Here is a 13,892-nt window from a genome sequence, read left to right as displayed (position 1 = left end):
TAGAGATAGATAGATAGATATCGATATATCTAATACGATCTAGATATATGTATATACAGTATTTGTCGGTTCAGTGTTCGGAACATTCAGTCCGACTGCGTCATCGAAAGTACTTCCGGGTTGAACGGCAACCGTTTTTTTTGTCATCTAGCAAGCGACAGCGAACCGCCTTTTGGTATCGTTATTAATTTACCCAAGATGAAGCCAAAGTCCTCTCAGTGCTGAATTCGACACAAAGGTATGTTACCATACTTAGCTCAAATAATCCAACTGTATTGTTTTTTTCCGCCGATAAGTGTATCTCGTGCAGTCGCGTAACTTCCTGAACAGAAGGCGAGTCGAGCCTTAGTTTAGATGTGCTTTGTTCTTTTACCCAATGCGTTATTTTTGTTTTTGGCTTCGACCTCTAAAAGTAAGCCTCGTTTGTGTTTATACAGTCACAATTCCATGACTGGTAAAGAACCGTAGTGTTTCAAATGGCGTAACTCACCTACTTCTGAAAGGATTTGTTACTGACTTTCTTGATCTGCACAGTTGACAGTGAAGTTGGGAAAAAGCGAAACTTTCTAAATTCTGGAAATATTCAAAGTTGGACTTTTCCCTTGGGGAAGTAGCACATTCATCCATTTCATATACCGCTGATCTAGTTCAGGGTCTAGGGGAGCCTGTTGACCTGGAGACACCAGGTATGCCCAGGATTGTTCGAGAGCCAACAAACAAGTACACTTACGGACAATTTAATCCTCAATTCACCTAACATGCATGAGTTTGTCATGTGGGAGGAAGCCGGAGCAGCTGAAGAAAAGCCATGCGGGCATGGGTGAACATATCATCTCCACGGCCTGAGCCGAGATCCAAACTCGGTACCTCAGAACCTTGTGAGGCAGACGTTCAAAACCACAAATCAACTGTGTGCTCCCCAAAAATGTAATATTTAATCTCTAATTTATTCTGTCTGAACCATCCATCCGTCCATCCATTATCCGAGCCGCTTATCCTCACAAGGGTCGAGGACGTGCTGAGCCCATCTCAGCTGTCTTTGTGTAGGAGGCGGGGTACACCCTGAGCTGGTTGCCAGCCAGATGCTACTGAACTTTTCATTAATTTCAAATTGACGTGTGTATTTTATGTAATTATGTATTTTATGTAATTATACAGTGTCTCGATAAGTGCAGTGCGGTCCACGTGTTTACCATAATTATTGTGTCATGAAACATTTAAAGTACAAATGATAAAACTACAGAGTTGGATGCATTATGTATCGTAAATTGCAATTACAATATTCAAGGGGTGAAATTTATTCCCATATACAGTATCAATTCCCATGCAAAGAGTCCAACATTGAAAGCTCAGAAGTTTCAACCCTTCCATGAAGATGAGCCAAATCGTCTTTACTATAACTAAATAAAGAACAATTCATACAACTACTAATAGTAATAATCTGATCCATGTCAGACTTTTTTTTCTCGTCTTAGTCCACGATGTCGTTACCAGAGGAGTTGGGGGCTCGCAGAAAAGAGCGCAGGATGGGAGCGCAGCCCAAGGTGCGACTGAGTCGGTCGGAGGAGAGACGAGACACTGGCGGCGGCCGCAAAGCTTCTCACAGCAGGCGGAAGGATTTCGCCGCACACCAACCGGCTGCCGAACGGCCCGTCAGCGACGGCTTTGAGTATGGGGACTTTTTGAAAGAGCTGGAGAGCAGTGACCAGGCCGGAGCCAGCTCTTCATTTCCCCAGAGATTGGGCTGCCGATGTCATAACAAGGAAGTCTCAGAAGAGGGGGCATCCAGTCTGGTGTTGGGTGCAGAGTCGTCAGCCGGCGAAGGTAGCAGCAGTCGCACACTCCGGCAAAAAATCCAAGACGCGGTGGGGCAGTGCTTCCCCATGAAGACTCACAGCGCAACGAGCGTGCCGTCACTCCCTCAGGCGTTGTCCTTGTCAGCAGGCTGCACTGCCTCAAGGCGGAAGATCCACTTGAGTGAGTTGATGCTGGACAGCTGCCCCTTTGCGGCGGGGTCGGAGCTGGCTCAGAAGTGGCATGTCATAAAGCAGCACACGGCGATGGACCCCGCCGCCGGGCTTTCGGCCTTCCCGGCGGACGACGTGGACGACCGACTGAGGGAGCGCCGGCGCATCAGCATCGAGCACGGCGTGGAGCCACCGGCCAACGCCGATATCCACACCCTGGAGGTGATGTCCCAGGCCGGCCCGGCGTTCCACAGGCGCCGCGGGCCCAAGCTGGCCCATGGCGTGACCGAAGCGGCTGGAGCCGAGCAGAAGCAGCTTCACCTCCAGCGGCAGCACCAGCTCCTTCTGCAGAGCTGTTTGGACACTCTCGACGAGGTGGTGGCATCCTCTTCCTCCTCTTCCACCTCTTCTTGTGACGCGGAAGTGGCCGCGAGAGCCACGCCTCCCCACGCTGGCCCGCTTGTTCACACTCAGATCGACTACATCCACTGTTTGGTCCCCGACCTGCTGCAGATCACCAGCCTGCCTTGCTACTGGGGCATCATGGACCGTTACGAGGCGGAGGGGCTCCTGAAGGGCAAGCCCGAGGGCACCTTCCTTCTGCGCGACTCTGCTCAGGAGGACTACCTGTTCTCGGTCAGCTTCCGCCGCTACGGCCGCTCGCTGCACGCCCGCGTCGACCAGTGGAACCACAACTTCAGCTTTGACGTGCGCAACCCCAGCGTCTTTCACGCGCCCACCGTCACGGCTTTGTTGGAGCACTACAAGGACCCCAGCTCGTGCATGTTCTTTGAGCCGTTGCTGTCCTTCCCCATGCACCGCACGCAGCCCTTCAGCCTGCAGAGGCTGTGCCGCGCCGTCGTCAGCAGCTGCACCACCTACGACGGCATCAACGCACTGCCCGTACCCAACGCCTTGAAGAAGCACCTCAAAGAGTATCACTACAAGCAGAGGGTACACATCCACAGGCTGGACACGTGGTGGGAATGAACGTTGACGACAACAACTCCTCGCCAAACTGGACTTATTTATTGTACTGTATATCCTGCTGTGTACATCCTAAACACACTGTCAAAAGTATGTAAACCTCCTGGTTCTTTCTGCTACAATAAACCTGCGGAATTTATATCTGTGATGAGAGCAGCTCTGCTGATTAGATAACGGCATGATTAAATTTTTTTTTACAAATCTCACGAAGGAACAAACTAAAGATAATAAAAAGTTACAGTGGGACCCGGACCGCCCCGCGAATGGCGAAAATCTGCAGATAAGTGACACCCTTTAAAACCGCCGATAACGTTTTTAAAGATTATTCTTCAGAAGACTTAGTGTTAAATTAAATTGTAAAGTTCTCTGCATTCTTGATATTGGGAAACCCCTCATAAATTTAAATCATGTTAAATTGCACTTTGACAGCAATCTGTCAAAACGCATTGAAATGACAGACAGTGAGCAGTTGGCTCTTTCAAAAGTTTAGAAGGGGTCGAATGAAGTCATACTGCATTTGAGCTTCATCCTGAAATTTCACCCAAAAGCTGAAAAACTTCAGCAGTGTAAATGATGCACATCAGTCGGCACATATTTTTTTCACTGAGAAAGGCCTCAGAGGACCACAACGGTTCTCCCATCCCTGCACTAGCGCTCACATTCACATTGAAATCTTCGATGTCCCTGCCAAGCTTGATTGATTAACGCAACCGAGCTGTTGGTTTTGTCTTAACACAATTTATACTTAATTCTAAAGACTTCCCAGACTTTTTCTAATGTTTTTTGAAATACTGTGCATCCCGTGCTTGCTTTTATTTGTTGTTTTTGTTTTGTTTGTTTGTTTTTTTAAACTGTAAGTCCTATTTGTGAATGGTCTGAAGTGCAGCATCCGTCGGCTCAATGGCAGTCCAAATAAAGAGGTTCAGTTTTTGCAACGGAATCAGTGTTTTGGTCGGTTTCTTTTGACTTGGATCTTCTTGCTGTGACTTTGACCTCTCAAGTGTGAAGAATATTTCACTAAGGAGTACCTGCACCCAATTGAAATGTAATACAACATTGAGGGGAGGAAACATGAGTGAGGTATACAGTAGTTGCAGACACGGAAGTTATTTCAACTAGTGAATCACAAAGTTAACAGAAATTCACCTGTTCACTTTATTTTAAAATGAGTTGACAATATTCTGATCACAATGCTGTCCATCCATTATCCGAGCCGCTTATCCTCACAAGGGGCGAGGACGTGCTGAGCCCATCTCAGCTGTCTTTGCGTAGGAGGCGGGGTACACCCTGAGCTGGTTGCCAGCCAGATGCTACTGAACTTTTCATTAATTTCAAATTGACGTGTGTATTTTATGGAATTATGTATTTTATGTAATTATACAGTGTCTCGATAAGTGCAGTGCGGTCCACGTGTTTACCATAATTATTGTGTCATGAAACATTTAAAGTACAAATGATAAAACTACAGAGTTGGTTGCATTATTTTGCATTATGTATTGTAAATTGCAATTACAATATTCAAGGGGTGGAAAAATTTTTTTTCAGAATTGTTCAGCCCGACAATTTATTCCCATATACAGTATCAATTCCCATGCAGAGTCCAACTTTGAAAGCTCAGAGGTGTCAACCCTTCCATGAAGATACTAATAATATAATAATAATAATACATTTCATTTATAAGCGCCTTTCAAGACACCCAAGGACACTTTACACTAACAAAAAACACAAAACAATACGGGTTGAGCAGTGGCAGCCAAAACGCGCCAGCGTTCACTCAGAAGATGAGCCAAATCTTTACTATAACTAAATAAAGGAAGACTTAGTGTTAAATTAAATTGTAAAGTTCTCTGCATTCTTGATATTGGGAAACCCCTCATAAAATTAAATGGGAAGAGGACCTTAAAAAAATAATTTCATGTTAAATCGCACTTGTAAAATTGAGGGTAAAAAAAAAAAATTGTACTTCGCCGATTTTTCAAAATCTTTCAGCCCCATTTCAAAGGCAATGGAACCCTGTGATTTGTGCCAGCCAATTCGCTAAGAAAAGTAATGATGGCTATTCACACGTAAATAAGGCATCATTCACATTGAAATCCATTGATGGATCAGTTTGAAGGTTTCAGCTCCAATTCTCTACTTAGAGCATTTGGTTCACGGGCATATTTTTAATAAGATCCAGTCCACTCCATCCTAATTTCTCTCAACAACAAGCTCGCGCTGTGCTTGCTGCAATACAGCTCGAAGCACTCATTTCAATATCTATACTGCTGACACCTCCTGAATATTCTTAAAAAGGGGATGCCTGAACTAAAAAGTGCCTCACACGTCATATACAATATCACAACAGGGTTTTTTTTTTCTTTTGCAGCAGCAGCAGCAGCGAAATTTCAGCGAGCACAGCAGGGGGCTGTAGGGAGCTTTGTTCCATGTTGGGCTGTGTGTGTGCCTGCTGCAGCTGGCAACTGTGTGGCACTCATCATGCAGGTATTAGAACCCCTGAGGGAAGAAAGAGGCATTTCTTCTTGGATCAGTGGGCCCAGAGGGGACAGCAGCGCTCAAGGAGAGACCCAAGCTGATTGGCTACACATTGTCTGTGTGTTGAAACCTCTCATTCTACTCTCTCTCCCTCTCTCACTAGTGGGGGGAAGAGATTGTCCTTCTTGAGTTTAATCCCCACATCTGAGCATCAAAGGGGTGGAGAATAAGCTTGGAATGTTCACAACACCTGGGGATAAACAAACTGCCAAGTCGCCCGGCGGATCTGCGGGTCGAACAAATGCTGCAAACGGATCCAGGCTGGCACTGGTCCAACTTCAATAGGTTTGTTTGGGCTTTTTGTGGAGACCCCGATTCATCAGTTGTGACTACGCTTGAGGGGTATGGGCTGCAGTCCAGCAACACAACAGATCCACCAGATGGTGCTGTTTCCCCCTCAAAAAGTGAACTCGACTTTAACTGATGCCTTACTCTGGTTCATAGGTGTCAAACTCCGTCCTGCATGTTTTCCATCGCTCTCCGTTGCAACACACCTGATTGAAATGAACAGGATAGATATCTGGCTTATGCAGAGCTTGATGAGCTGGTCGACTGTTTAGCACGTTCGCCTCACAGTGCAGAGGCGCAGGGTTTGATTCCGGCTCTGGCCTTACTGTGTGGAGTTTGCATGTTCTCCCCCGTGCCTGCGTGCATTTTCTCCAGGTACTTTGGTTTCATCCTACATTCCAAAACATGAATGGCGGGTCAATGGAACACTCTTAATTGTTCCTCGGTGTGATTGTGGGTGCTGATGGTGCGATGTGTGTGTGTGTGTGTGTGTGTGTGTGTGTGTGTGTGTATATATATATATATATATATATATATATATATATATACAGTATATATATATATATATATATATATATATATAAAAGCATATATAGATAGCTGTCCATTTTGTATTGGATTGCCTGTGTGATTTATACATATTTATAATATTGGAGTTGGAAGAGGATTATAGAAAAGTAATAATCAGCCCTTCAGGGTATTTGTGCCCCAACATTGTTTTGCCACACAAATTCCATTGATGTAGTGTGTGAACACAGTTTCCGCAGCATGCAGTGTATGTAGGCCATTCATTCAGGTGGGGGTGTATGAAACTGATTCCCACTTCCTGCAAAGATGATTACGTCTAGACATGTTTTCCTCTGATCCGCCCACCGAGCAGGCCAACATTTCTGTGACAGTGGAAACACTGCAGATAAAAGAGTTTCCTCCCAAGTTCTTTTGGGGGTGGGGTGGGGTGGGGGGGGGGGTTGGACAGCAAATTAGGCTCGCTGAATTTCTCCCTTTTGAAAATGAATAGGAACATACCTGTCTATTTTCGTCAAACCGTTCAAACATTCAACTTCTTCTCAAAAACAGGTCAAGTCATTCCCGGATCGACGAACAGACACAAAGACAGAAACACAGGAAGATAGATGGATAGATAGATAGATAGATAGATAGATAGATAGATAGATAGATAGATAGATAGATAGATAGATAGATAGTGACGCTTATTCGACGGCTGAGTCCATAAAATCATTACCCGCTGCTTAATGGAAAAAGCCGGGATGTGCCATCGACACGGCTTCCCGCATGAAGCTTTGTAAATGATCCTATCGCTATACTTGTAATGTATCATAATACGTTTGCCGTAATGGGCGCTACGGATATAATTAGAGATAAGAGTTGTTTGTTTTGAGAACAGTGGTCCCTTAATAGCAGCTTTCACCTCTGCTAAACGGGGCCACATGCGTCAGGAATTGAAAAACAAACAAACAAACAAAAAATCTGAGAAAATTACCACAATCGATTACCACTCTAAAAAAAGCATTCAGAAAAAATGAAAGGAATAGCCCCGAAAAATGTCTTATTTCTCCAGTTGACGAAATAAACGGGATCACTATATGAAGTACTAATACTATTCGGACCAGCACTCTGATTTCTGAGAGCATCGGTGGCATCTGGTAAGCCGAGTTTAAAAAGTTATCCAATCAAGCTATTTACAATTTCTGTCTGTCTGATAAAAATCAACCACCTTGCCACGAATAAAAAGCAGTAGCTTCCCATTCGCTCTACTTGTGTTATAATGTTTGACGTAATGAAAGCTACAGACGTAATTACAGTATACATTGCCATTGGGTTTTTTTTTTTTAATTTAAATTATGACCAGCATCCACTTCGATATTTTGTTGATTAGAAGTAAGATAAGAAGACTCACAAATATGAAGAAAAAAAAAGCAGTGAAGTGGGGAAGCTAGTAGACTCTGAACAAAAACATGCTCTTACCAAACCATATTAACTATTTTTCTGGAAATATAAACTCCAAAAATGACAGGATTAAAAACAACCCCCCCCATCCCCCAAATCTTATTCTTGTGTTGAGTGGGGTATTTCTATCCCCTGTTCTTATTGGTGTTGTTTGAATTATTTTATTACATTTGAAGAGGTGCAATAGATTGGACTTGAAACGTCTTAAAATTAGTACCATGACAGAAACCACACGTAAAAAAAATATCTTCATGCAAATGATCAAAAATAAAAATATGGCAGAGAACTTACAGTTTCCTCATCGCATTGGTAGATTTCTCAGATTAGAATTGAATATTTGCAAAACATTATGTGTACTCTATTCCTCAGAACAATTCGTACAAACAGCAAAACACCGTGGTTCTCTTCGTACTTGGCTCAAAAGGAAATATTTGTGTCACTCAACATCTCAACGCCATCAGAACTGAAACCTACATCAAAATTTAGCAAACTTCCTATTTTTCACAAATTATTACTGTGACTCAGTGCATACCTGTGGGCAATATATAAATATGCATTTTTTTATAAATTACTGGTCAAGCTAGAAGTGTTGAAAAATGGCTGCCTCTCTTTGATGATGCAATGTTGAAAAGGGGGTCCAAAGATTGCCACTGTTATCCTGCGTGCACTGTAATGTTTTTGGCAAACCACCTGATTGTGGATGTTGCTGGATAGCACAAAGAAAAGAAAACAAATCAGAAATGGGGAGATGTGAACATGAAACAATCTCCAGAGGGAAAATTGTACATGCGCTGTTGTAGGAATTACAGTCGTCTTCTCCCTTCCTCTGGGCCACCAATTTCCATCCACATCACAACAATTATCTTCACTTGCGATGAGCTATTTCAAGAAACTGGTTGATCTAACATATGATGACATACATCGTCCATAATCTTTTTGCATGGATGCGCCAAGGAATGACAAACTGCTTTTTTTGACGTGCACAAGTGACACAATGCTCTGAAAATCGGTCAAGTGGATTTGCGACATTCAATTCTGATCTGGGAAATGTACCAAAGCGACTGTTCAACTCATCACAAAGAGCAATCACAGGTGTGCTGCAATGGCAACTGAGAGGAAGCTGACTGGCCAATCAGAGAAAGACTAGGGCGGGGCTAAGGAAGATCCAGGTGTTGCTCATCGAGCAGTGAGGCCTCACGATGGTTGACATCATGGAAGGGAGACCAGCACGCAACAACAGAAGGTAAGGAAATTTGTGTTCATTAAAACATCAAAAATCCAGAATGAAGCTGAGAGGGGAAAAAAAGGGGATACTTGGGACCTACACTTTGTTAGATGAAGCTAAAGCTAGTGACAATTGACTCCATTTGACCCAGCCCTGATGTTTTTCTGGATTCTTGCATGTTATGCTCATTGTTGTTTAGTTCTCTGCTGATGTACAAAATAGAGCCTGACTAATGTCTCCATTTAAGATGCCAATTGCTTTGCGCTTTGCCACCGCTGTTTACACTGAATCAAGAGTGTAAATGAATGGCCGCTTGATGTTCTTATCGTGGAACCGAAGACTGCAATCGATTAAATTTCTGTCATTTGATGATATTGCTGTTGAATGAGGATTTTTGAGCTTTTCCACTGGTTTTGGAAGTCTTGTCAACAGTGAGCAAGCAGTAACTGTCTTGAGGTCTTGAGTCGCATTTTGAGGAGAGAATTTTGACTTGGAATTGAAGCAGCAATTGTGACAAAATGTATGAGGAGGAGAGACGTCATGTTAGTGCACATCATTCACACGGCTTTGCTGTTTCAAAGATTTTGTTTGTTTTGTTTTATTTTGTTGTTGTTTTTTTAACAGCACATTGTGATCTGCATCCTGATTGGCTATGGGACTGGAGAGTAATGTCAACAGTCTCTGCACCTTATAGTTGTACAGCTTGCCAATTTTGTATATAGCATTGGTTCGGAGGAAGGCCTTTAATTGTAAACATGTATCTTTATGCAAATGTGTTTGTTCAAAATAAATAACATATATATAGGTCCAAACAACAACAACAATATCTACAGACCAAATAGAAAATCCTCTTGTCTGACGAACTGAAGTTTGAATCCATCGCTAACTGCCTTGTCATAACAAATCCACTTGACAAGCTTTGCCGATGGTATCCTTTTCATCTCTGAAAAAAACATTGCAAACAACACCTTTGCGAATACTGTCAATTTCTGTTGTTGTGCTGGTCATCTGTGCTGTGGGGGAGATATCTAATGCGATAGATACATGGCTGTATCGGTTATAAAGCCGGCAGATTTGTTATTAGCACAACTGCTTGCAAAGTGGCGATTTAGGGAGGACCTTGGGGTACGTACAGCTTAGTGGGCGTGGTTACACCTCTGCATATATGCTTGTGCAAGGCCAGGCTGGAATTTCTGGTGTATTGAACTAGCTGCGTGGATTGGGACTTTTAAGAGGCTGACGAGATATACTGAACCCGTGTGGGATTAGGTGCTTTGCTTGTCGCAAATCAGCCTCAATCCCAATAAATCTTGGCCACGAGAGCTCTTCGAAGGAAAATAAAGTTGTAGTAATCGCAGAATTATCAAGCAACAGCATGATAATGCTGAATGCAAGTGGACTGTAAAGCTCTGCTCAGGTGTTACAGGATGCTGTCATGCAGGCACTGGATGAACGACAGATGAATGTTAAAAGATGGCCGTTTATGAAGGGTGGGCCTTCGCTTAGAATCGAATTGGCCGGTGATTACTTGGTGTGCGGCAAGGGCTCAAGTTACTTCTTGGCTTTGACGCCATAGCTTTGGAAAAAGACACACACACACACAGATGAAATAGTTTAGTTCTGCTTGTTTGTTTTTGCTGTGACAGTTCTCACCAGAGAAACGAGCGTTGTATGGGGCGGTCCCTCACTTTATTTCACAACAAGATGCAGTTTGGTTGCTGCACTTAGTAAACAATTCTTTGGAGCGGGAGTGGAATAATTCAAGCTGTTTATTGCCACTCGCAATTGAAATTTAATGTTAATTAAAAAAATGAGAGAATTTCACTATATGTGTTTACAACGATCGCACAGCAGCTCAGCTTTAAAGGCAGCTAGCTTAATGCTGATGCTACATAGCATCTTGGCGTGGAGTCCACTGTAGCTCTCGCCGGGCAGTTGAACAGAGTTCAAAAAGCTAAAATAATCATGAAAGGAGTATACATTGTTTTTCCACACTTAAAACCTGCCCATGCTTTTGTCAAAATAACCCATTAGTGGAGGATTACAGTGCACCGCACCCAGTTTTTTGTCTTTTTGAAGTCAACTAAACGTTTTGAAGTCAACTAGACGTCTCATGTAAGCGGGCGACACTACACTGTGGCTCCCATTCACCAAACACAAAACATGTCCTACTTCCTAGTCAACGTTATTTCCATGCCGCTTTCACAGCTGTACCAATGCGCTGTACACGAAAAAATGGATACCAAAAAATAACCATGTAGAAGAGAGAGGGGAGCAATATTGAAGTCTCCGTTGACCAGTATGAGGACACACTCACATTTGCTAAGTTTGAAAGCAAACGAGCCAATGTAGTTTTTTAACAGCTGAAAATGTGTCCGTTGACAACTAACTCACTAAGTGCATAAAGTGCATTGAAATTCTTCAGGCCCATTTAGTCATCACTCACGTTTAACTTCAGTTTGAACCGCAGACTCTCATTTCTCTCCAGATCTCTTCCAGGCCGCGCTCGTCAACATTTCCCGCTCTGCAAAAATGTTGCCTATTCATGCACAAAAGCAACAAATTAACGATCAATTCCACCCAATCATTAGATTTTTACCCCCTTAAGACAATGAGTGTACGTTTAATATGATTTGCGATCAATTCTATTCTGGAATATCGCCCCCTCCCTCCATCACCACCATTATTTCATGAATGTGTGGATTCGCTATCCATGTGAAAAGAATCCACGCTGATTAAATGAGAAATTGTCGCCAATAAGATACATGCCGCATTGTTAAGGAACACAGCATGCCTCTTTTCTCATCATCAGCAGGCTGAATGTGAGGTTATTCAGACTTCAATGGCCAACGTGGCGCCAATTTGAAGCGATGTGCTGAATAGTCCTCTGATTGACAGCAGGGAAGCAGACAACGTGTATTATTTCAGCATCTCTGTAATTCTGTTACTTGTTGTGTTTGTGTGTGTGTGTTTAAGCTGTACACAAAAGGGTGACAAAACGCAGCTTGAGGCAGCGGTGTTAAGCCAGAGCGGAGACTACCCGCAGCGCCGCGCCTGCACTTACTGTTCCCAATTAAAACCCAAACTATTTATTCGGAAACGACAGTGCGTTGAAACGAGTATGGTCCCATCCGGAAACGGCACCGCGAGCTTGTAAGCGATGACAATCGGACAAACCGATTACATCTATTGGACAACTTTACGAAGCGCGACACAAACTTGGCTTGATGAGATTACGTTTTAACGCTTTTAATTTTTCCGTCCGCAAACTTTGAATTGGATTTTGGAGATCCATCATTTGATAGTCATTTTGCATCCCTTGGGTCAAAACATTGTTGGACGAATATATTTTACTAATTTCTCCCAATCATGTTATCTGTTTGCGGATTTAAGCTCGAGATCTATATATTTGATATTAAGATGGTATAATTTATGACGCACATGCTGGTGTACTACTTCAAGTAATCCTCTACAGTGGGTCCTTGTTTTACGATGCTTCTGACATGCGTCAAACACACTTTCACATTAAGCGCAAGTAATTGCGCCAATGAGCGTAGCTACGCAGGTTCCAACATTAGCGGTGGCACTATGGCACTGCGTCGGGCCACCAAGACGGCATAGAACAGTGGTGTCAAACATACGGCCCGCGGGCCGGAACCGGGCCCAAGGAGGTTTGATCCGGCCCGCGGAATAATTTAAAAGTGGAAAAAATGCATTAAAGACACAGAATGAATATTTTAAATAAAATGCAATTCCTGGATTATCCGCTAGGGGCACACTGTTTTGATCACAGTAGAAGACAACATTGTTTTGATCGGGGAAGAAAACAGCAGTCTCAGTCTGTCACCGAGATAGACCCAATGCAGCAAATGATATGAAAGCGCCAATCAATGCTTCTTGAGACCAAAACAAAGGAAAGAGATGAGATTTTGGTGATTCATAGCACAGTATGGTATTATGTTAATGTTTAGGCCCACTTGACACGTACCGAGTCCGTATGTGGCCCACAATGTGAAATGAGTTTGACACCCCTGGCATAGATGCTGGCCTGATTGGGCCAGTAAAAATTGCTAGCTGGCAACGACCTCGGGCTGGCTAGCTAGTGTGGCAAAACATGATGCAGAGTCGTTCTCAGGTCAGTAATCACCATCTCTATGGTGGCAAATGAGCTACGCCTTTGACAAGTAGCGTTCTCACGTAGGGATGATGAGGAGAAGCTATGCTAATTGCGAAGCTATGGCGACACGTAACTGCAAAAGACCAGAAATAAGTACGTTTTTCGCAGACGTCTGGCTAGAACCACATCGAAGATGAGAATAACCACGTTCGGTTGGCAAAATAGCAGGCAAATTAATTGGTGTCAAGAGGGGGGAAAATGCGCAAATCATGCTACACGGGACTGGAACTGAATTTGCACATGAAGGCAGGCGTACATCGGCCCAGAGGAGTGCCCGATCAGGTTAAAAGTGTATTTATATACTGTTTAAAACCAAAATAAATTCAGAAATATTGTTTGTTTTCCCAATGTTGAATGGCAACATTTTTTTATATTACGTCTGTGTTTTTCCATACATGATCTGTAATTATGACTTTTCTATTGTGTTACCATAGATTGGTGACTTCTGACTTGGTGCCACCGTATCAACGGTGAAACAACTTCACTTAGTGGATTGTTTAATATTGGTCTGCTGCGTTACTTTGGAAGATCAAATGAGTGCCTGCGGGCCTCAAGTGAAACAGCATTGCCTGGCACATGACTCGAGTTGAGACAAAACGTCTTAAGGCTTGTTGGGCCGTGGCGTAGGTTTAATAATTGAATTCCATTTGGGTTCCGCTCTACTCTTAATTGCACAAAGGATGGTTTCAACTTGAAAGCTGCCGCCAAGACAATTTCTCCATCCGTCCATGATTTCCTGTACGAT

At 43.3% G+C, this 13,892-nt stretch overlaps 1 protein-coding gene across 3 annotated transcripts; it reads left to right on the top strand.

Moving 5' to 3' along the window:
• The first annotated feature begins 121 nt into the window (after positions 1 to 121).
• socs9 (suppressor of cytokine signaling 9) lies at positions 122 to 3,894 on the top strand. 3 transcript variants are annotated; one of them, XM_086126136.1, is made up of 3 exons: positions 126 to 238; positions 1,456 to 1,824; positions 1,945 to 3,894. In XM_086126136.1, exons 2-3 carry the CDS (start codon positions 1,482 to 1,484, stop codon positions 2,955 to 2,957), a joined length of 1,356 nt encoding a protein of 451 aa, XP_085982262.1. In that variant the 5' UTR covers positions 126 to 238; positions 1,456 to 1,481; the 3' UTR covers positions 2,958 to 3,894. The 3 variants fall into 3 exon arrangements, with proteins under 3 accessions (XP_085982261.1, XP_085982262.1, XP_085982260.1); XM_086126135.1 differs by having other exon boundaries at positions 122 to 238; positions 1,476 to 3,894; XM_086126134.1 differs by having other exon boundaries at positions 1,456 to 3,894.
• The last annotated feature ends 9,998 nt before the right edge of the window (positions 3,895 to 13,892 follow it).

The sequence above is a fragment of the Hippocampus guttulatus genome, chromosome 12, assembly GCF_054856545.1.
Source record: "Hippocampus guttulatus isolate MCC_2025c chromosome 12, RoL_Hgut_1.0, whole genome shotgun sequence".
Taxonomy (NCBI): Eukaryota; Metazoa; Chordata; class Actinopteri; order Syngnathiformes; family Syngnathidae; genus Hippocampus; species Hippocampus guttulatus.
This window is presented reverse-complemented; position numbering and strand designations above follow the sequence as displayed.